Source organism: Aulonocara stuartgranti, assembly GCF_965226115.1.
Source record: "Aulonocara stuartgranti genome assembly, chromosome: 3".
Lineage (NCBI taxonomy): Eukaryota > Metazoa > Chordata > Actinopteri > Cichliformes > Cichlidae > Aulonocara > Aulonocara stuartgranti.
In genome coordinates, this window is record NC_138941.1 from 58,809,332 (window position 1) to 58,834,157 (window position 24,826).

At 39.4% G+C, this 24,826-nt stretch overlaps 2 protein-coding genes across 2 annotated transcripts in view; both read right to left on the reverse strand.

Moving 5' to 3' along the window:
- LOC309701829 (butyrophilin subfamily 3 member A2-like) overlaps positions 1-24,826 on the reverse strand; it is a 329,790-nt gene that overhangs the window by 52,480 nt on the left and 252,484 nt on the right. The window lies entirely within an intron of this gene.
- The window catches only part of LOC309703151 (uncharacterized protein), a gene marked incomplete at its 5' end in the record, with an annotated part of 26,707 nt that continues 1,906 nt past the window's right edge, over positions 26-24,826 (reverse strand). The window contains 8 exons of the mRNA XM_082527861.1: positions 26-1,396; positions 1,500-1,619; positions 1,722-2,009; positions 8,036-8,377; positions 8,616-8,764; positions 14,779-14,861; positions 16,527-16,918; positions 17,116-17,247. Coding sequence (XP_082383987.1) covers positions 873-1,396; positions 1,500-1,619; positions 1,722-2,009; positions 8,036-8,377; positions 8,616-8,764; positions 14,779-14,861; positions 16,527-16,918; positions 17,116-17,247 — 2,030 coding nt within the window. The 3' untranslated portion in view covers positions 26-872. The remainder of the gene's footprint in view (positions 1,397-1,499; positions 1,620-1,721; positions 2,010-8,035; positions 8,378-8,615; positions 8,765-14,778; positions 14,862-16,526; positions 16,919-17,115; positions 17,248-24,826) is intronic.

A 24,826-nucleotide genomic window follows, 5' to 3' on the forward strand; every position in this document is an offset into this window, starting at 1 on the left:
AAGAGATATCCATTCAGCATAACAGTTCATCTTTTACTGTCAACTAGAAGATGCTGCTGATATGAAGAGCTATTAATACACTGACTGGTAATGATAGTTTCACTTGTAACCACACACACACACCAGGCTTAAAAACATGACATCATGTGACAGATCATAACTATCTTTAAATATCTGGTGCATTTAATAGTGATGGTATATTAAGTAGTACATTCTGCTGATAATGTGAATTTTGCTGTCACGGTACTAACATATTTTACACGTTTTAATGTCTTATTTGACATTTTGACACAACCTTTGTGAAAAATTTTTTTTTTCTTAAACAAAATAGAACTACACACTTGCAGTATATCCAAAGCAAAACTTTACCTTTAGAAAGACAAAATTAAAGACAGAAAGCAATCAGATAACAAATAGATTTGGAAACTGTGATGTAGAATGTGAATGTATGAACTGGTACATGGCACCAAAATGCACTAATATTCAGTTTATATTAAGGTCATCACCAGTGTTGGGTTGTCATTACCAGTAAGAAAAGAAAAAAGCCACACAAAAATGCCATTTCCTTGACACAGGCAACTCTATCTTGCATCGGTATCTACTCATATACTGTTGTCATAAATCTTATGGCCACTAGAGGTCACTGAGGTATAATTAAACATTGTGTGAGTGGGGCAACTCAACCAATGCCTTCTACTGAGTTTATCTGGTGATGACAGGGTCTCTTCTGTGGAAGAAATAAAAGTCATCTTCTCTTTACTTCAGCTGCTGCTGTGGATTTTGTTTTGTCTATGAACTCTTTCCTGTAGTGGTTATGTCAATGTTAGAGACTCTTCATTAAATGAATAATGTGACTGTTTTAGGCTTTACTTTTATGCCTCTGGTCTGTCTGATTGGAGTTGCATTTGAACTTCATTTCTGTTCTTTATTTTCTCCAACTGTTCAAGAATTGTTTCTAAAGTCTTGTCTAATTCTTCCTTCTTCTCTGTCATTACCTGAACCGCATACACTACTGATTCGTTTTCGTGTATTTTTTTATCAAGAGCTTGCTTCATTGAACAAAAAATAATTTTTGTTTCCTCATCTTGATTTATTTTTGCAGACTGTATATTATTTTGTTCTGTTGGTTGCATATTTGTCACCAGTTGACTCTGATTTTTATCTTGCTGTTTCTCTAGCTCCCGCACTTCGGAAGTAAGTTCATGAATATCTTTTTCTAAATTAAATTTATGATTCATTAATAATTGAACCGCTGTTAACAAATGAAATTTGTCTACTGCTTGTTTTTCTCTTTGAGCCTCAAGATTTTCTTGTTTTGTATTTATGTCACCAGTGTCAATACAGTCTTCGGTGAGATGCTTTGTTTCTCCTTTCTCCTTTCTTGTGAAGTTTCTTCCTGTTGTACAAAAGAAAGTCATTTAAATTCACAGAAATCTATTATCCTATAATTTTTTTAAGAAAATATTTTTTTTGTCACTTTTTACAACAAGATACTGTACCTCGGCGTTTAGAACGATATTTCCACACAACTAAGACAACTGCAAGAATTAGCAAGACTGTCACAACAACAGCAATGGTGATGTGAGCCGCAGAACTACATGAGGGGTTAAATAAATCACCTGGAATGAGAACATACAGGATATCAACATGTAGGCTGCAGCAATTTTACACAAAAAATACATAAAACTATAACTAAATACTTTGTGTGTTTGATTTTTTACCTGGAACATGTATGTGTGTCTCTCTGCTCTGGTTGGTGTTCCTCTGTTGGACTCTGCAGGTGATGTTGTTGCTGTGTCTCTTCTCCACAGTCACTCTGCTGCTGACAGTATAGAGGTCATCAGGACCTCTGAGGGTCTCTGTAGGTCCAGCAGAGAGGAGGTTTCCCTCACCGTCCAACCACAGCAGCTCAGGCTCTGGATACCAGCCTGCAGACTCACACTGTAACACCACTTTACCGCTGTCCTCACTGTTCCTCATTACAGTGATGGTAAGTGATGAAACTACACCTAATTTTGAAAAGGGAAAACACATTGGTCACTATAACTAGTAGCAACACTAAAGGGCCATTAAATTTATTGCAAATGCACTGAATACTTGTATGGAACGCCAGGACTGCCATAATGAATTAATTAAATACACCATTAAATAATTAATTAAATGTGGCAATAATTAATTAAAATTGGAATTAATTAATTAAATAAATAGTTATGACACATGTAATTAATTAATTATTGACACATTTAATTAATTATTTATGTATTTCACATTTTAATTAATTATTGACACATGTAATTAATTAATTATTGACACATTTAATTAATTATTTATGTATTTCACATTTTAATTAATTATTGACACATTTAATTAATTATTGACACATTTAATTAATTATTTAATGATATATTTATTTATTTCATTTTGGCAGTCCTGACGCCTGGCTCTCGTCATGAAATAATTTTATCTGTCAGCCTCACCCATCAAACTCAGGGGGCGGGGTTAACGCTGCCCATGCAGCTTCTCTAACATTTGATTGGTTGCCGTGCAAAGTAAGTCAAAACAGGTCGATCCTAGATAATCGATTGCTTGTGTAGACTTGGGGCAGCCAGTTATCCCAGAATGCAGATCAAATCACAGGCAGCAATGGTGGTGGTGTAGTTTTAAAATACCCCGTTTTTCTGTCACCAGCTACACTTTTAACAGTGTTTTAGCCGCGAATGTCGCGACGTATGTCTGGTCAGGTTGTCAACATAGAACATGTTTGCAAAAGTGCTCAGATGTTTTCAGAGATTTCACTAGCTCTGCTAACAGTTAGCATGCAGAGTGCACCGAGGGGGTTACGTTAACCGGTTTGTTTACATATTCCACTCTCCGTGTTCCACATGTTGCATTCGCAGATTCTCATTTTCACCGAACGATCGTCTCTTTCCGCCTGGTCTTGTGTCTCTGTGCTTCTGTAACATAAAGAACGAGCTGACATTTTTCTCACGAAACCAGCGATCAGCTCAACAGACCCTCAGTTTACCTGCATGCATCCTCCTCCTCATCTGTCAGCTGTTTAACACCTGCTGCTAATTCAAGAAACACGCCTAGTTACCTGGTGATAGTCACAGTTTAACTGGGCAGCCGGTGCTCGATATAACGCAATGTCAGCGCATTTTTCTGCACAAGATAAGTAAATATAGTGTTTTCCCCGAGCGCAGAGCTGCTGGAGCTCGTTTCCTTACAGAGCACTTTATAGGCGAACAGCTTTATCAGCGGCTGATGTCCAATCACCGGCACACAGCTTTGAAACCTCAGCTGAGTTTTAGCTCTCAGTGGTTAAACGCTGGACTTCATTCACTCAGGTTCTGTCTGTCGGGTCACGTTTACTTCGCTGTTTTATTTACAACTGAGCAAATCGGTTTGGCTGAGGTTAAAGTTACGTTTCATAACTGCATAGTTTCACAGACGTTTAATGGTTCACTGGCACATGTGTTAGACTGAACTATCATCTAAATATCATCTGTTTTTTAATAGTTATTCAACTGTATTCTAAGCACCAGCTGTCTGTTAGAATGTGATTTTTTTTCTCTCTCTGTTGGCAGAGGTATAAAAATGCGCAGGAAAATCTGACATGCATGGCGAACTTCACCGACGATATTTAGGGAGGAATAAACACACATCAGACATAAATGAACCATTTGCCTGTCTCCATAATTGAGAGAATTTTCTCTTCTTATGTCAACTCTCTCTCTCTTTTTTTTTTCTTTTTTTTTGCTTTTTCGGTCATGTTATGTTTACCTGTCAAAGGCTTGTTACAAACTATGAAACACATTGTGCAGACTTCTGGATGTTAGAAGAAAACTAATACTGCTCATGAATGAGACTAAAGGCAGGAAGGTGTCCTTTAAAACTAAACATGTTAATAGGACCTCCCTGTTTATATCATAGTTTATGATATAGCACGTGTATTTCAGTAATAGCCTGCTGAGGCCACTATACGTGCTGGCCTCATATCAAATGTGAAGGCAGACTGAGTCTATGTTTGACGTTTGTTTATATCTAATCTACCTTTTCAAACATTTAAACAGCAGCGAGTCTGCAGCTGAGGGAACACAAATTCAAATTGTCGGAACAGGTTTGCTCGTTTCTTGGATTCATTTGGTGATTTATTAAATGTATAACTGTTATTCTAATCTGCTGCTGAGTCTCTTACACTTTTCTTTATGCTGTATATTTTCACGTCTCTGGAATAGTTGGCAGTTAGATAGTCAGCTGGGAAACTTTGTGTTAACTCATGGAGCTGAGGATATCGTGGATATGCTGACCTCGCTGCGTGGTGTACAGAGCGAGGTCAGCATGATTAATATTCACAATAAAAATATTAGTCGAACATCATGAAGTCTGTATGTGTTTCATAGTGTCGAACAACCTTTGTACAGTTAAAGCCAGCAGTTACTACATGACGGAAACACCAACGTTATCTCTTTTATGTGTTTATACACAGGTCACGCTGATTACTGAACAAAAACCCAAAGATCAGATGTTAAACAGATTTATTTGCTCTCTCTCCTCCTTAAACATGTTTTTAATGTTAGTTATAATTCAGAATTGGCGACTGAAACACGTAGGACACATAAGAACATCAGGAAATAAAACACCGATAAATATAACCTCAGTAAAAGAAGTCAGCGGGGGTTACTACAGCTGTGTACCGGGGCCTGCGCTTTGTCGGTGGGATTGCTTGCGAGGCGAGCGGGTCTATCCCACGCTTTGCCGTGAGACTGGGCAGACATCTCCGAAATCATCGAAACACTTTTGCAAAGAGGCTGTATCTTGACAAACCGACCAGACACATGAAGATTAAACCACTACATTCTCGGCTAAAAAAATATTAAAACGGTATTTGGTAACACACAAACAGGGTTTTTCAAAGCTCAGTTCTGTTAGCTTCCACATGCCGGTTGTTGTGTGCTAGAAACAATGGCCACCAGGCCAAAGCAATGGTTTTGACTCGATCAGCGTTAACCCCGCCCCCTGAGTTTGATGGGTGAGGCTGACAGATAAAATTATTTCATGATGAGAGCCAGGCGTCAGGACTGCCAAAATGAAATAAATAAATATATCATTAAATAATTAATTAAATGTGTCAATAATTAATGAAATGTGTCAATAATTAATTAAAATGTGAAATACATAAATAATTAATGAAATGTGTCAATAATTAATTATTGAATGTGTCAATAATTAATTAAAATGTGAAATACATAAATAAGCGGTTCGTAAGCGGATACAAGTGTGGCCAGAGGGGTCTTCAGAGGCTCTACAGGACTGCTTTAATACTACAGACTGGAACATGTTTAAGCAGGCTGCCACCTATAACAACACCACTGACCTCCAGGAGTACGCAGAGACTGTTACTGCCTACATCAACAAGTGTATTGAGGATGTAACAGTCACGAAAACCATAACTGTCCGGGCCAATCAAAAACCATGGATGACAGGAGAGGTCTACAGGCTGCTGAAAGCTCGGAATGTTGCCTTCAGAGTTGGAGACGAGGCAAGCCTGAGGACAGCTAGGGCCAACCTTTCCCGTGGCATCAGAGAGGCTAAGAGACAGTACTCCAGGAAAATATCTCATCACTTCAAAGACAGCAGAGACTCACGGAGCCTGTGGCGGGGCATTCAGACCATCACAGATTACTAGCCCCCACCACAGACCTGTGATAGCACTATCCCCCTGCTGAACGAGCTGAACACTTTCTTTGCTCGCTTTGAAGTCCAAAACAGCACCACTGCACAGAAGACCCCACCCCCTCCTGGTGACCAGGTGATGACTCTGTCACCGGACAGCGTGAGGAGATCCCTCAGCAGGATCAATGCACGTAAAGCTCCGGGTCCTGACAACATTCCTGGTCGTGTACTGAGAGACTGTGCAGTGGAACTCACTGATGTCTTCACAGACATCTTCAACATATCACTCATCCAGGCTGTCGTCCCCACATGTTTTAAAGCCACCACAATCATTCCGGTTCCAAAAAAGTCATCTCCCTCCTGCTTTAATGACTACCGTCCTGTTGCACTTACTCCCATCCTGATGAAGTGCTTCGAACGACTAGTCATGCAACACATCAAGACTGTCCTGCCCCCCTCCCTGGATCCCTTCCAGTTTGCCTATCGGCCCAACCACTCAACCGATGATGCCATCTCCACTGCACTCCACTCGGCACTCACACACCTGGACAAAAATGACTCATATGTTCGAATGCTGTTCATAGATTTCAGTTCAGCATTCAACACCATAATCCCCCAACAGCTCATTCAAAAACTGGTCCAGCTGGGGCTCAACACCTCACTGTGCAACTGGCTGTTGGATTTCCTCACCGGAAGACCTCAAGCAGTACGGGTTGGCAGTAATACATCCAGCACCATCATTTTAAACACGGGGGCCCCGCAGGGATGTGTGCTGAGCCCCCTCCTCTTCACTCTGCTGACCCATGACTGCACTCCATCATACAGCTCCAACCTCTTCATCAAGTTTGCGGACGACACAACGGTGGTGGGTCTCATTAGCAACAGGGATGAGACCGACTACAGAAGTGAGGTGAGACGCCTGGCCACGTGGTGTGCTGACAACAATCTCTCTCTGAATGTGGAGAAGACGAAGGAGATTGTTGTGGACTTCAGGAGAATGCACACCCAACATGCTCCTCTGACCATTGACGGAGCGTCTGTGGAGAGAGTGAGCAGCACCAAGTTCTTGGGTGTGCACATCACAGAGGATCTCTCCTGGACGTACAACACCACAGCACTGGCCAAGAAATCACAGCAGCGTCTCTTCTTTCTCCGCAAACTAAGAAGAGCAGGAGCACCAGCCCCCATCATGTACACTTTCTACAGAGGCACCATCGAGAGCATCCTGTCGAGCTGCATCACTGTGTGGTTTGGAGCCTGCAATGCGTCCTGTCATAGAACCCTCCAACGCATAGTGAGAGCTGCAGAGAGGATCATTGGTGTCTCTCTCCCCTCCCTCCAGGACATTTACAGCACCCGTCTCACTAAAAAAGCCCTTTGCATAGCGGCTGATCCCACGCACCCAATGCAAAGCTTCTTCAAGCTGCTGCCGTCAGGGAGGAGACTGCGGAGTCTCCAGGCCAGGACCAGCAGGCTGAAGGACAGCTTCATCCATCAGGCTGTCAGGAAGCTTAACTCCCTCCCGATTCTGCCCCCTCTCCCCTCTCTCCTCCACGGTCTCACTGAACTCTGTCACACACACACAAACACACACACTCTCTGACTCACTCACTGGCCTGCACCAGTTACCAGTCACTTTGTAGAGCATTGGACTGCCATTACCTCATAAGACTTTGTTGTTACACTTTCTCTTACCGTACATTACTAAATCTCCATTTGCACTATTTGCCTATTTGCACTACTCTGCCTGGTTTACACTCAATGTCACTTACCCATTATATTGTATATTGTATAGCTTTCTTGTTATATGTAAAATTGTATTTATTTAAATTTTTACTTTTTAATTATTTTACTTGCATTTTTTAAAATCACTTTTATATTTAAATATATTTAAATTGTTCATTTGCTATTTATCTAGGGATTGAAGAGTAACGCAATTTCTATTCTCCGTATGTCCTGTACATGTGGAAGAATCGACAAATAAAGTTGACTTTGACTTTGACTTTGATAATTAATTAAATGTGTCAATAATTAATTAATTACATGTGTCATAACTATTTATTTAATTAATTAATTCCAATTTTAATTAATTATTGACACATTTAATTAATTATTTAATGGTGTATTTAATTAATTCATTATGGCAGTCCTGGCGTTCCATATACTTGTACACCAACTGTATTTAAACCATTTAACAGTGACATGAAAAACACTATTCTACTATTCTGTTTTTTTTTTTACCCTTATGATTTTTTACTACTAACAATGTTTTTTTTTTTCTAAACTAAATATTGACTGATGATTTCCAACATTAGATCTCATTTTCAGCTTTCTGTGCAAAGACTATATCTCCACTTACCAACAACAAGCTCAACACTGGCTTGTCCACTAAGCGCAGGACTGAAGCATTTGTATGATCCCCTATCTGACAGTTTCACTTTGGAGAGTTTTAGTGAAATGTCCCCCAGCTTTAGGTTGTTAATGGGTAGTGATGTTCTTTCCATGTAGGCTTCATTTTTTTTATTCACGAGCTCCACGCCGTCTCGCCAAACATGCACAAATTTAGGTGTGAGGTCAGATCGTGTCCACTCTACTGTCATATCAGCAGCATTCACAGCAGGATCCAGATGACATGGTAACACAGTGTCATCACCAACTAATGCCACAACTGGCTCAGATGGACCAACCACCTGAGACACACCTAAAGGAAAATTACAAATACGTGTCATTTTTGAAAGAAAGTTACCAAACATTGTTTTATTAGTTTCTGATTATTTTAAACCAAGGTTCAGAAGCCCAGGTGTTTTACATTTGCTGTTTTAGCCTGTGGCATAAATGAAATGGCTGACATTTAATCAATAACAGAAATATTTGAGTAATTAATAGACTTAGATGTGTTGCATAATTTGTGTAACTCCATAACGACAAGACTTAATTACCTCCACAAAACTGTGCTAAGTGAAAGAAAAAAATAAAGTGATGAAAAAGGAAGACACAGATGGGCCCAACTGCCATTTTACAGCATCGTCCATCCTTCCGGCAAAACATTGTAGATGTAGACTGAAGTGAAAAATATGGGAAAAAAATCCTAGAAAGCACAGAAAATTGAACATTATTCATACAAATAACCACTATAAACAATTATGATTTAGCTTTTCACATCACAATTGTAGACATATAAAGCATCTTGAGGCAACTGGGGCAACTACAGAAGAACCTTAACTGTTAATCATTGATAAAGGACAATCTGTCCCTTGTTTAATGAGGCTTGTTTGATATATCTTGTTTGATATATATATATTGGCATATCAGAGCATTTAGAGTTTACTGGCTCTTTTGCCTTTGTGGGCATCCTACCCTCTTTCCAGCCTTATGTACCACCTCTGTGTAGAGCTATTTCTCCACAGAGAGGAGGCACCCAGGCAATTCGTACTTAAGGCCAGAGAGTCTTTAGTCTCTGGTGGGCAGTTACAGTTTATATTATCACATTTTTGTTAGACAAATAAAAGGACACAAAATATCTGTTTTAGCCCTTATGTCCTCCTCAAATTTTGCACCGTTGCAACACCTTTGTAGACAAAAATGTACACTGACAATATCTGCCATAAAATCCTAATACAGCAATATTTTTTCTGTCCTTTTCCCCAAAAATAACCAACTTGAGCGCTTTTCAAAATGATCAAACATTAAATAATTTTCAAGGTTTGAACGCTTTAAATGCCAGTTTAAACATTTGAATCATTACTTATCTATGAAAAAACTGACAAAACCTATGTTTTTTTCCATATATGTGTCTGTGTTTTTGAGGATTTTATGGCAGATGTTGTAACAGTGAGGTTGTCATGTAAATGTGCTGTGCAAGGCAGGATGACGACCCAAAAACAGGACTCAACACTCATAAGGACAACATGAAGAAGGAGCTTAATTTCATTGTAAAAACTACAACACTTTATTATTTTCTGCACCCTAAGACACACTTAAAATCCTTGAATTTTCACAAAAATCGACAGTGCACCTGATAATCCAGTGCACCTTATATGTATTCTGGTTGTGCTTACTGACCTTGAACCAAACTTATGCGGTACACGGCACTCAAAGACCTGTCAGAAAATGTTTTAGTACGACTTTGGAAGCCGCACCACTTGATGGATTGTCGGAGCATTACGGCTACCGTAGGCAGGAGCCTTTCGGTCCAAACTCCGTCTTCTCCAGGTCCCAAAGTCAAACGAGTTGAAAACTGTCTAAATTATTTCCTCTCTAATAAAATGATCAGCGTTGCTGCTTTACTGGGTGTAACAATTACGTTTAACATCTAGGCATCCATGAAAACGGAATTTATTAAATTTACTGTAGTTAGAAGCTAGCAGGAAGTTAGCTCACTAGTTTCCATCTAAACATGATATACCATGTTCTGACTAAGAGATTTCTTAAAAATTCAAACGTACAGCTCTGTTATCACTTCAACATAAATTCGACATAAATGAAGACAGAAAACTAAACATCAGTGACGTTTGTAGGGTTACAGAAGTTGGACTACCTGGTATATAATGATGTGCTCCGTGATCGCTAGTGACAGCTATGTTAGCATAACATAAACACAGTGAAGCTGGGGGATGAACGCTAACTTTTTTGACTTATCTGACTTATTTGTTTTGCTTAACCCTTTAAGACCTACCATAGCACAAAGTCCGCCAGAGCTTATATTATATTTTTACATGCTGTGGAGCCATTTTTGGGAGCATTTCAAGTTTCTATACATCAATACAACCATTACAGCCTAAGTTTTAATAATATGTAAGCATTAAGTTTATAGTAACTACATAAATTGTAAAAAAGTGCAATAAACTACAAAAAGATTGAAAATCGTTTTTGTTTTTTTAACATATATTTCTAGTTAGAGAAATTTAAGAGGCTTATCCCTCAAAACTGTAAATACAAAAAAGTTGCACAAACTAGTTTCCCACCACAGGAAATTTATTTTCAGTGTCTTCATAGTTTTATTTTTGAAATACACCAATTTTTATATACTGCAGGAAAAACTAAAATAGATATTATGATGCAAATTTGCAAAAAAGCAGCATATGCATCAAAATAAACTATTTCCAGCAGTGCAATATGAGTCCTAAGCATCCCAGAAACGACAAAGAAAGTCATAAAGTCAAAGATAACTTTTAAAAACACAAGCATAAGCTCATGAGGCCATGATGGTAAAAAACTACATTTCCGCGAAAATGACGTCACTTCCGGTTTTGGGTAGGTCATGGCGGACATGCGATAGTTCGCGCTGATGGACCTAGGAAGTGTTATGAACAGCTGATCGGATCGGCAAAGCCTGTTTCTGGAATATTATGCTTTTGTTCCTGCAAGCACTTTTTATGCAGTTTTTGCAAAGCTATATGTGGAAGAAAACTGTGACCTAGGACAAGCTGATGGCATAAGATGTAAGTACAACTCCTCCGGTTTCATATGCAAAAAAAAATTTGCGCCAGCTTACGTGGTTGCAGTGCTACTGGGATTTAAAAATAGTTACGCAAAACAGAGCATGCCTGCTCTGATCGGTTTTAAAGGGTTAATGTGCCTTATAATCTGGTGTGCCTTATGTATGAAATCAGACCCGTTCATCGGCAGCGTGCTTAATAATCCGGTGCTCTTTATCGTCCTAAAATACGGTAAATAGGAGACACGAAACCAAAACTGCAAACTAGAAACAAGGAACTAAAACTAGAAAACAGGGAAATTGGTTAACTAGAACTAGACAAACCAGGAGGAAATTCACAGCTTCAAGGAACACAGAGAAACAACACAGCAACATGGGACAACGCAACAATGTGCAGAGGAAATAACAGAGTCTAAATACACAAATAATAACAATGGAATGAGACACAGGACGAAAACACAGCTGGAACAAATCTGACAAGGATTGAGGAGGAGGAAGGAGGAAGCAAACTGGAAACACTGAACACAGGACTTGGAACTGTCAAAATAAAACAGGAAACAGACAGAGACTCAAGACATGCAAGATTAACAGTAACTGGGAGACATGTACGAGAGACATGGAAAAACAAGGAAACTGAACCATGAACAATACTAAATCACAAATAAAGGAGGAGGAGACTGAAGAAGTTGCTTGATTCAGTAAAAGGAGATGTTACAATCCTTACAATCCTTTTACCCAATGCATTCATTGGGTGTTTTGCCATTTACAGTAGAATCCTCATCCAAGGAGGCATTGCCAGGGTTGATCAGTGTCACTGATTCATGTTAAACTGTTATTTCTGTGCCAGAAGGGGGGCACCTGATCTGGTATCCCACACCTCCTCGCCAGATCGAACTGTACGCTCTACTTCCCCACTGCCTCCCAGAAAAGGGAAAAAGAGGGGGAGGGGAGAAGAGTAACATATATATTTTTTATGTTATTAAATTAATGCACTTAAGGTGAACTAGCAAACACGCATGTAACACATAGTTACATGCGGCTGTCTTCTTGTTTGATGGCAGACACTACCTTCACCCAAAATGACCAAAGAAAAAGTGGAAAACAGTTAAACATGAGAGGTTTTTGGAAAAAGTTTGTGTTTTTTCCATTTTTTAAGCACTGCTTTCAGCCAAGAGTGATACCATATATGCCCTATAGCTGCAGAAAAGGCTAACATTGTTATCTTTTTACAATAAAACAGCTGAACATGAGAGGTTTTTGGACAAAGTGTGTGTTCTCCATTCTATAAGCACCGGTTCGAGCACCGTTTAAGCACCGGCACCATTTCAAAAGTACCAGTTTGGCACCGGTATCGGATAAAACCTAAACGATGCCCATCCCTAGGTTTCACTACCATCAGGTTAACCGCACAGCCCCCAGGAATCCCTGAGAGAGTTGTATCAGTCAACCAGTAAATTTTCTAGTGTTAGATATTCTACCCTTTTGACGCCCTCTACTGAGGCAGGCCCACCATGGGTCAATTAATCCTCGGCATGTGTCTCACGGTTAGCTGACTACCTTAGCTGCCTGAGTGATGTCAGCCCTCTTTAGTCATAGCCAGTGACTGTTCCTCTCAGCAGTGTTATTTAATTCTCTTATAGCCTGCCTTTGTGCCTGTCCTCTGATTCCAGTCTCTCTAAGTAGTTTTGCTGTTGTACTGGCAACAAAGCCCCTGCACCCCACTTCCACTGGGCAGACCTTGATCTTCCAACCACTGTCCTCTGCCTCACCAAGTATGCATACTGCAGTTTCTTACACTCAAATGCTTCCTAATTGCATCCTCCCATGGTACCATCAGCTCAGCGACGTAAGCAAGTTTTCAGGAGTTAGACCAAAGGATGAGGTCTGGTCGCAGAATAGTTGTTACAATCTCTATGGGAAAAATTAGCTTCTGATCTAAGTCACTCATGAAAGTGGAAGATTGAGGAAACATTTCTCCCACTGTAAACGCTACATCCAGATAAACAGAATGAACCTTTTAGGGACTAAATCCCAGAGGATAATTTAAACCTGAAAATGCATGAACACTGGGTCGCAGGCTCGGTGCAATGACAATGGTTAGATTTAAGACCGTTATTCGCAATAGAGGTATTTATAAATAACACAGAAGATCATTTTTTAGCTTTTATAGACAAGCTCTGTAAATAAATATTTATTTAGGATCTGCTACTACTTTACACTGTATTGAATTCGAGTCTGTTTAACCTCAACACCCTGGTTATTTATTTATTTTTTTGATCACAGTTTTAGACATATCATATTGAGAACTAAAAGAAAATTAATATTCCCATTTAACTTCATGTGACTTCCTGCCTCGTTGCAGCTAAAAGAAACCACCCAAACACAGGATATCTGTCACAGACCCGGCTCCGGGGACTTGGGGTCCGTGGACAGTGGGGACTATGACTGTTGTTGTTGTTGTTGTTGTTATTATTATTATTATTATTATTTGGTGTGTTGTCTGCACTGCCCCTTGGCACATCTGTATGTAGGCAGGTATGTGTGTGTGTGTATTGCCTTTCTGCTGTGGCCAAGTTACAGGCACCTTCAGCCCTGGGGGCGTGGCCTAACTTGAGGGCTGGCCACACCCGAAGTCCTGGCCGCACACCTGCTCCTCATCTGGGCTCGTCGGAGGAGCTATTTAGATGAGCGATGGAGCTTCCACCGACGCTGGATTATTGCGTTTGACTACACGTCAGTCTTCTAGCAAGTCAAGTCAAGTCAAGTGTGAGTGTATGCCTGCTGGGATAAGTTGTAACAGCTGCCTCTATTGTTTTCCCCTCAGGAGGAGTGTGGGACGAGAAGGAGCAGTGAGCACAGGGAGTGCAGGTACACTGGGCCAGAGAGCACTACACGGGGACTTTTGGGAAGAAGACACTACACGGGAGTCTGGGAAACTGGGGATTTATTGTTGTTTACTTCACCACCTTGTAAATAAACACTGTTGCACTGAAGAGTCCGGCGTTTGGGTCCTATTTCCCCATCTCCCCACGGTCTGCCAGCCAGACCGTGACAATATCAATGGAAAGCCCAGGATGTTCTCTATTTCGTACATCAGGACTTAGTAGGGTAGCTTAAATAATTTAAAAGGTATAGATCAAGAAATGCCCATTATGGAGGGCATAAATGAATAGACTGGTTGCTGGGAGGATATTGGCATGTCTTTCTGGCTGAACAGAAAATTCTCCTTATCTTAGATTTCCTGGAATCTACCTGCACTGTACTCTCTGAGTGCCTGTGTTTCCCTGCTTCTCATCTTTCAGTCTCTTTATTGTCTTCACTTGTTTATCCTCAGCTGTTATTATTCGAATCCCTTATTCGAATAGCTTTGAAAGTCCTTCAGTTTTCTGTAGACATTCTTCAATCTCGTTTTTCCCTTCTCCAGCTCTTGAGCTGCTGCAGTCAGCTCTGTATTTTATCTCTATTTGGCAAATACATTAAAGAAAAGCACAAAGGCTCAGCCAAGGCTGGAGGTGACCCATCAAACACTCACCAGAAACACAGATCAGCTTAGACTATGACCTTTAATTTTGAAATTAATTGTTAGTGTTTTGTGTTCTTGATTGTTTGTTCTCTTACTCAAAACAAATGAAAAACAAAACGAACAAATAAAAAAATAGACTTACCACAGATAAAGACCCCAGATTCCGACACAGTGATCCAAACTGTCGCTGTCAAAGTGAAGTGACTTACTGGAGACGAGCAGGAACTGAGACAAGAATTAATGAGTCACTGAAAACCAGACAATCCAGTCTGATCACCTTCTAGAATTCCTTGGTCTATTCATCAGGTGAACAGTGAGCACTATGAACACAGGGACAGGTTCACTTGTGTAAATCACGTGTAAACCAAAGCACAAAATAGTTTCAGCAGTTTCTTATTACCTTCAACAAGGAGCTCATGTTGTTGGTAGTATTTGCATTTCATTCTGTCTGTAAACACAACCAGTGTTGGGACTAACGCGTTATTAAGTAACACGTTTTAGTAACTACGTTATTATTGTGGTAACAAGCACGGTAACTAGTTATTATGGCAAAATCAGGAATGCGTTAATCGTTACTGGGATTTAGGGTCGTTATTTGTTACTTCGTGTGGTGGCTATCACGGAGCTTCCACAGATTCAGTAACATTAACAAGTGGTGGAGGCCAGCAGGTGGATGAGAGAAAGGGGATGCAGGAGGAAGAGAGACTGCCGGCCCGAGTGTCAGGTGGACTGAACTTCAGTTAAGAAGTTATAACCTGCACTCTATCTGGGTCAGATATAAACCAAGTTTAGGTGGAGTTTATTTTCCTTACGCTGACTTCTTCGTACTGGGTACTAGCTAGCATGACGGAGTTTCTATACAGCTGGGTGGGTGCTATTGATAGGCTTGTAGCTTGAACCTATTCGCTGGAACGTTAAAGACAATATAATTACACAGCAAAGCAAGACACGAAGTAGGCAAAGTTCTTCATGTTACTCGTGCACGGGAGAGGCCGAACAAACGCCGTTCCTTCGCTTGACCCCAGTCGCTCTCGTCCGTTCTCCCGTACCACTGTTCTTTTATTGAGGTTACATGAATATGCATAGGTTCATTAACATATGACGTCTACATACACACAAAGAGTACCTTGCCCGTGTGTGTGTGTGTGTGTGTGTGTGTGTGTGATTTGTGTGAGGTCAAGATGTGACCCTGTGAAGCCTCCCCAAAGCTGGTGCCAGGAGTCTAGCGGTCCATCTGAACAAAAGGCTCTTATACTTAAAGAGATATACGTGTGTACATATATCAGAAAGAGAAGATACGACCTCTCCTAGGAGGAGGTGTGTGATCTATGCCAGAACACACTCCCCCCCTCTTCATGCTTACACAGAGTTGTTAGGATGAGACATTCTTTCAATCTACAAATGATTATATACTTCTAAGCTTAAATGGTTAAATATTTCTAAGCATAAATGACAATCAACAATACAAAACCTAACAGCTATGTTACTGATGTTGAACTTTATTTTGTTCATAAGGTTAATTGTCAATGGAAAATTGTACTTAGTAGTCAGTATAAGCTTTTAATGATATAAGTTTACATGTGATAGAATCCTGCATGATGACCTTTTCCTTGCTTAGAACTGATTGTTCTTTATAAAATGTGTTCTGATATTTTTATCTGAATCTTCCCACAGCGATAGTGGGAAGTTGAACAAGCAGTTCTGACCTCGCTCGCACACACACACACACACACACACACACACACACACACACACACACACACACACACACACACACACACACACAATCACATACGCACATGCTCACGTATCAACATTCCACTGAACAAATGTTTTCATTTTTCTTGTGTATAAATAAAGACAAGTGCAAGAACAGAGCAAGCACTTCACAGGGCCCCCACTCTGATGTGAGCGCTCTATGACCGCCCTTGCAAGTAAAAACTGCAGCGTGTGACTTTCTACTCTCTGACTCTCAGCTGAAAAAGTGTCTTTTAGAATAAATCTCTTGACAATTATTTTGGTCCTTCGTAGCTGGGGCAGAAACATCAGAACTGTTATCTGTGACTCTGTTCCAGGATCTGGCAGGACTGATTCCTGACGCCGTGGGAAGCCAGCACTGAAGTCTGTTGACAGCCCTCTTAGACGAGGACGAAAGCCCCGCGACGTAAATTTGGGTCCGGGCCGGTGTTTATAGTCTGGTCCACGGCGGTGGGATTCAGTCTGGCGATCCAAACAACCAGTGAGACGTCTGAGGGTGAGAAACACTATTTTGATGTATAAAACTGCCGAGAAGGTTTTAAGAAATGCGTGAAATAAGGTGATAAAATAGGTTAAGTTCGCCAAAAAGAACAAAGTTTAGACTAGTTTTAGAAGTAGCCATAAAATGTCTATGTGTGTGTATGTGTTTGGAAGTAAGTTGATTTTACAGCACAATACGCTGCTGAACTACTTCCATTTTGTTTTCTTTGCTGAGGCTCACGTACTGGTGACAAAGGAGAACGGTTGAGTTTCATCTCATAAAACTGATACCGCTTCACCTTTAGGGTGAAGTCGAAGGCCGTATCAGTAAACCACTCTGAAGTCAAGCGTGCCAGCGACGGCCCAGCAAAATCTTTGAAAATGGGGAATAAACAAGCAAAATTAACACCTGATGAGGAGCGGTTAGAAAAACAACAAGCCGGAGCAGGAATCATCCAAAAGAATGGGAGAGGAATGCAGAGTGGAAGAGCAAGAGGTAGAGGCAGGTTTAGACACACACCAAACAGTGGCTTTAGCACTACATGCTGGGAGTGTGGGGAAAAGGGACGCCTTGCACGTGACTGTAAGACACAGAGAACGCCCGGCACAGAATGACTGGCTGCAACCACTGTGGCTGCCACCACCCAGACAGATGAAAGGGAGAGGCAGACAGGCAAAAAAGAATAAAAGCATTAACAAACAAAGAAGACTGAGACTCAGAACAGGATAGCAGCTCAGGTGATGAGAGCAGTTCAGATCAGGAAGAACGTAATAATCCCTCACTCAGTGAAAAATTAGAGATCAGAGTAGAAGTTTAAAAAGGGCTGGAAACAAACCCGACTGAATACATATAAATACAAGAGGAATAAAGTTAAATAAACCAAAGGCTTAATTACATTAGAGCTTAACTGTAATGTATTCAAACTAATAATAGCAAGGATAACAACCTGTAAACTGGTATTAACAATGAGACATGCCCAGAATGAATAGAATGAATGAAAGCAGATAATTCACACAAACACATACTAAATAAAATAGAGAGATGCATAAGGTATATTAAGGTTGTGTCATTGTTCAGCCACGGAAAGTGTGGAAAATGTCTCCAGCTTGCAAAAGGGTGAAACTGCAGATCACCTGCAGCCCTAGGTGGATACAAAATAAATAAAATATTGTAATATACCATTGCTTTTATATAAAAATAATAGCATTAATAATGAAATAATATTAATATGAAGAGGAACCTTAGTCAGTTATGATGTGAGGTGGATAATTGTTAGAAATAGTCTGCATCAAGCTTAAGGTTGCTCAAATTCAGTACAATGATATATGAGATGAAGAAAATAAAGAGAATATCTAAACTAATTAAGTGCATAGAGGCACTTGACCTGCTTGAAAACCTGTCATCCTGGATGAGACATTATTGAGATATAGAGCACACCTATACTAACAACTAATAAGCTAAACCCTGCATACAACAGCTAAAGCTACAAGAGTGAGAAGCTGAATTAAATATGTGGTCACTGTAAGCTGATGAGCAAGTAACACGTTTTCTAGAGCAGGAGCTGCATGAGAGCTCAAACATGCAGCTGTCTGTGAGCTCAGTTTTTTCTTCTCTCATACTTCTGATTTGTTTTTGGCAGCAGCCTTTTTTGCATCCTGACTCATGTGTGTAAAGCGTTCATGTGATCAGCAATTTGTTTTTTGTTTTGTTTTGTTTGTTTTTGTTTTGTTTTGAAAAATAAGTAACTTTGTGATCACACTCGTGGATCACAGTGACATATAATGATTAGGTATATGATTTACTAATGCAGATGAAGTTTATTCTAAAGTTCAAGGAGAATGAAGAAGAAGAACAGCGTCTTCAGTTGTGTCTTGACTGTTGTTCTCTGTGTAGTGTGCTGAGTTTTTTGCTTTTTGTTTTTGTTTTTGACGTGTTACTTGAGTGAGGAGCACTGTGACTTCTGAAGTAGCTCTCACCATGCGACCTTGATAATGATAAGTTCAGAGCCAGCTGAGAGCTGGGTTGTTTGCTTTGTTTTAGGTGACATGGTAGAAAAGTTAAAACTTAGTTTCTTGTCTTGAAAGCTAAACAAAAAAAGGGGGGTTTTGTGTTTCTCAGCCATAAACAACTACAATTTCATTTTCTGTTTTTTGAGATAGGAAAATGTAATTTTTATAATAATAATAATAATAATAATAATAATAATAATAAAACAAAGAGTGATGTTTTGTTTAAGTGGTGAAGAAAGCTAATACTGCAAAATACCGTCTAGTGCATGATCTGCGAGCAATAAATGAAATCACTGAAATGATTCCACCAGTAGTAGCAAATCCTCACACTATACTGAATCCAGTCACTCCAAAAGAACAATGGTTCTCAGTGATAGACTTATCAAACGCCTTGAGGCGACTTTTGTTGTGATTTGGCACCATATAAATAAAATTGAATTGAATTGAATTTTTTCTCTCAGTGCCTTTCCACCCTGACCCACAACACCTGTTTGGCTTCACTTTTGAGGGGCAGAGACAGTTTCCACTCTACGTAGATGACATTTTAGTGACTGGCCACACAGAGGAAGGGTGTAAGCAAAATACTATGGCTATGTTACGCCACTTGGTTAAGTTAGGGCCACAAGGTATCTTTAAATAAACTCTAATTATGGAGACCTGTAGGCACATACCTAGGGCACACCCTCTCAGGTGAAGGCAGAAAGCTACAGAACAAAAGAAAAGAAGCCATACAAAATGCGCCACAGCCACAAAACTAAGCATTCACATCCTTTCTAACTGTCAGTGAGCATGAGTTATGACCTTGGCTCCCTGTTTTTCTGCTTTCAACAAAAGGTGGGGGTGAAGCTCCCATGTAATGTGCTCTGTTGTCTCTTCTATCAGGGGAAAAGAAAGGGTCCCTGACTCTCTGAACACAATATTCTCTTCATAGCTCAGCAATATGAAATGTCATGAAATAGTGTAACTCACTCACAGAAAATCATAGCATAGGATGATACAAACTTATCTAATACATCTAATGATTTTCACATTCTTTTAACTCAGAAGTATGATGCAAACTAAAACTACATACTGATTACACAAGAAGTATGATGTGGCCTACAGCAGTATCAGTACTCATTTTGATTACAGGTATAATGTAATATATAACAGCATAATAATCTCACAACTGCTACAAGCACATTTGCCTTTCTTAACACACGTGAGAGAAAGGCAGCTGTTAAGAAAATGCCCTTTTGAGTGAGACAGGCCTACAGGTCCTGCATGCAAGCGTACTAATACACTTACATGCAATGAAGAACAGCTTACACTATAGCACACACTATACATGCGCCTATATCTCCCATTGGTGTTAAAGCAGGAAAGACTTAACAGAGTTTTGTTATCAAATGTTGAATTTATCCACTGCTGACATTTAACTCTTCAGCTTGATAATAGGTGAAACGTTTGTGAAAACAGAAAAGAAAAAATAAAGACAAAGAGAGTCTGGTATGACCCAGCAGTAATCAGACAATACATTTAGTTGGTAATACAATAAATTGTGAAATGCTTTCTGGTTGATTGATGCAACACAAGTAATTTACTGTATGAAGGAAATTCTCTTTTGTGATAATATTTTGAACGTGCATTTCTGTTGACCTGTCAACGTAGCGCATTATGAGCTAATATGTAAATTAGTTGATTGATACTAGATTTGGAAAAATGAGTGGATTATAAAATAAGAGAATAAAATGTAACAGAGGGTTGAAATCAGTTTCTTATTTCTAGTGTGGAGGAAGGTTTTATCATGGCACACATCTGTTTACATGGGAGGAAACTCCTCATGTTATGCGACATTTAGCAATTTGCAAATGTGCAGCACATCAGAAGGATGACTCTGAAATTACAAAGGGAAACAATTTTGCTGACAAAGCTGCAAAAGCAGCAGCTATAGCAACCACAGTCTTACTAACAACTCATGAAAACCACACCAGTCCACTATCTGTACTGCAGGGCGAACAAAAAGCAGCATCACCAAGAGAACAGAAGCAAAACACGGAGCAGTACTAGACACTGATGACATAGTGAAAATAGCAGGAAAACCCATTCTTCCCAAGTCATTACACAAAACAGCCGCTCTAGTGAGGCATGGTTTTGAGCCATGGCTCATCAGGAGGGATACTCTGAGGGATGGTCTTTATGATAAACCGGCAATTCTACACTATAAATTTTGAAACTTCAGCAAAAGAATATGTGAGAACATGTATGACCTGCCAAAAATGGGGCGGGGTGTATATATATTAGGTCATAATAAATCCTATTCCCAATGGTTAAATGTTTATAGTTTAACAAATGGACCTTATCCACTAGCAGATGTGTTTTGGATATGTGAAGAAGAAATTAAGTCTGTTCTATTACCAAATTGGAAAGGCATTTGTGATATTAACAGCTCAATTTTATGTGATTAATTTTGCAGACAAAGAAGAAAATGCCCTCACACACACACACACACACACACACACACACACACACACACACACACACACACACACACACACACACACACAGCAAACGTTTTTCATGCAGCACATTCAAAAACATGTCTCTTAGAAAACAGTAACGTGGTAACAGAGATGCTGAAAGCAACATAATGAATCCCTTAATGTCTTTCTGCCTAATTTGGTCAACTCCAAGCCAAACTGGGTCTTAGCTCTAACTTCTGTCATGCAATTACTGGAGTTGCATCTGGAAGCACTCAAAGCTTTGCAAACGCTTGTATATCATTTGCCTTACACATAGCTCACCACAATTTTACAACCATTTTCTAAACAGTTCTATTTACTCAGTTTTTGTCTTGACACGAGGCGTGAATGGGCATTGACAATATATTAAATAATTGATGGTATTTTGAAGAGATGGTACAATACCACTTTTTTTATGTCCGATACCGCTATCATAAATTTTGATATCTGCCAATACCGATATGAATTCGATTTAGTGTATTTTCTAATCAATAAAACTGTTTTTTAATGTCTTGCTGTATTTTGTACAAGTTAGTACTCAAATTTAAAAAGACCAAACAAAAAACACTAAAGCTACTCTATTATATATGTATGCAAAAAATACACTGCACCCAAAATATTTTGCAGTTCAGCAATACTGATCTTTTTATTTTAACTTTTAGCAGAACTTTAAACCTAAGTATTTAAAGTAATAAAAGTAATAATAAAAAGTAATTTATAATGCAATTTTATGCAGATTTAAAAAACTCTGGTTCTGAAAAAATAAGTATATTTATAAGTATTATAAGTATTTATAAGTATATATATATATATATATATATATATGTGTGTATATATATATGTTATATATATATATATATATATATATGTATATATATATATATAAGCGCAATATCAGTACAAATTAATGTTTCTATTCAACAACCTAAAAAAATCTGATTGTAGAATGGACCCTTTTATACTTACAGCTCAACATAAGCAAGACATCCAGAGTGGAAAGCAGTGCAAATAAATGCAGACACAGCTTCATGACACTCATCTTTTATCAAGATGGATGTCCTGAATTTTGTGTAATTTCTATACAAAACTGTGTTTTTCATAAATTTATTTTAGAACCACAAAACTGTTTAGCCTGCAACACTGCTTTTTGTAAAACTTGAGTCTATCCATCGTACGGTCAGATTTAGCAATGACAACACACAGACATTGGAGCTCCGTATATTGGTTGTTGAGCTTAAGGTGGGAATGCTTTACAAACGTTCAGAGAACTTACTCACCTGCTTTACTTGTCTGGGTTGGCCTGCTCGGAGATGAAATGCTGGTTTGGCAGCACAGACTGAGACTCCAGATGCTCCAAATGCTTTCAGTGTGAAGTAACTCGCTCTATCATGTGACGGACACTTCTCACTACCTGGATTATGTCATGTGGTAAGTTTTGTGAGGTGCTTTTGTGATATTTAAAGGATTGGATTACATTTTTTATTTCTCCCTGATCTCCGACCCAGTAATTTAGGTCAGGATCAGACTGATACCGATGCTGTATATTGGATCAGTCTATCTCTAGTAGATAACACCATGGTCTCGCAGAGAATCATACCCACACCTATTCCTTCTATATGGAGGTCTCTGATGAATTATTAGTTGAAGGTGTGGGAAACGGGGAGACCAGGAAGGCAAATCTACAGAAAGGGGCGTCCCAAATCATTTGTGCAAGGTGACCTCAAATCAGTTGACAGTCACTGGGTGAGGCAGTGGCCTTTTTGATTATTGTGTTATTATTTTATACTATTTTAAATTAAGCTAAAAAAGAGGTGCTCAAATGAGGAAGAAGAAAAGAGAACAGAATATTTAGGACTGCCAGGACCTTCAGTTTAAGCACTGTTGTCTTTGATTGTTGTTTATGATGCTGAACACAAGGCCCAGGCAGACTGAGGCTTGAAGGTGATTTTAACTGATAAATAACACAAGTAGGGATTCAGAATTCAATTCACAAGTTAAATAATATTTTTTTTTTATAATATCTTTATTCTGTCTTTATTTACTGATTCCTTTGACATTACTCCAAGATGTCACTAGGTGGCGCATGGCGCTAAGTAGAAATGGAAACCCCCTTAGAGGCAAGAGTGTCAAGCTGTAAACAGGCTCATGTTCTGTCCCTCTTTATTATAATATACTGGCAACATAACCCTCATGAAGGCACCATCCATACATAATTTTAGGGTCTCGGCTAATGTTGGGATTGTTATGGTTCAAAAATATTGGAGATGGACACCAGAGGAAAAACCCACAATAACAACACTGGTCCGGTCGGGTTGAGTCAAACGATGATTTAATGATCACACACGTGGGAGATGGACACTGTATGCAGACAGTCTCAGATCTCATCTCAAAAAACACATTTCCATAGTTTTATGAAATCAGGGTATTAGAACGCCCCCTCATGCGTAGTGACAGGTGTAATACAATCAATGTTGACAATTTTATTTAACACAAAGAATAACATTGTCTCCTTCCCGAGGGCAGACGCTAACTGCCCCCCTTCTCCTGGAACCGTCTGTACCCTGCTGAGACACAACATGGCAGCTACAAGGACTCTTTCATTTATTAAGACCATTAGTGTGTATTGCTCTAAATCAAGTATATAATATTAAATGAATATTGCTGGATCAGCTACTTCTACTTAAAACATATTAAAACATGACTAAGCACAAAATCACCAAGAATGACATCTTATAAGTGCTGTGTAAGCGCATGCGGCCTTCCAAGCTCAAAGCCTTTGCCCTCCATAGATCAGCCAGACTCGCGCTGGCTGTAGCTTTTAACCTTTAATTACCTTGAGCACAACTCTAGAATGAGCAACAAACTGCAATGTGTATGGAATGATCATGGTTACATCTGCAATGGAAAATCATGTTATTATTCTGATACCTATAAGAAAGATCAAATTAAAGTTATCACCATCACTGTAATGCAAAGAATAATATAAGATCAAAAACTTCAATTTATGCTTAATGCAAAGCTGGTTATATACTTCTAATGAACTAATCATGACATATTAAAATATTAAATGATAATGAGAAAAACATCCCCTCCTTATTCTACAATTCCCTCTGTTGACCTCTGGAGAATCCAGAGGTCACAAACAGTTGTGTCCCTCCTTGGCCTACACATTCAGTTCCACATGCATCATTGGCATCATGGACATTGGAGTAATGACTCCAGGGTCCACTGCCCTCACAGACATACTTTTGAACATTCGTCTGGCACAAGGGATGAGACAACAACAAATAACCATAATACCCACCATAATAGACAAAGAAAACATGACCGAAGCGATGACCCCCTTCCACCGTCCGAACACTGAGGTCAGCCAGCCTTCTAACGGATTACCAACACCGGAGTGATCATGCATAGTTTCAGAAAGGCTCTTTAGGCCCTCCA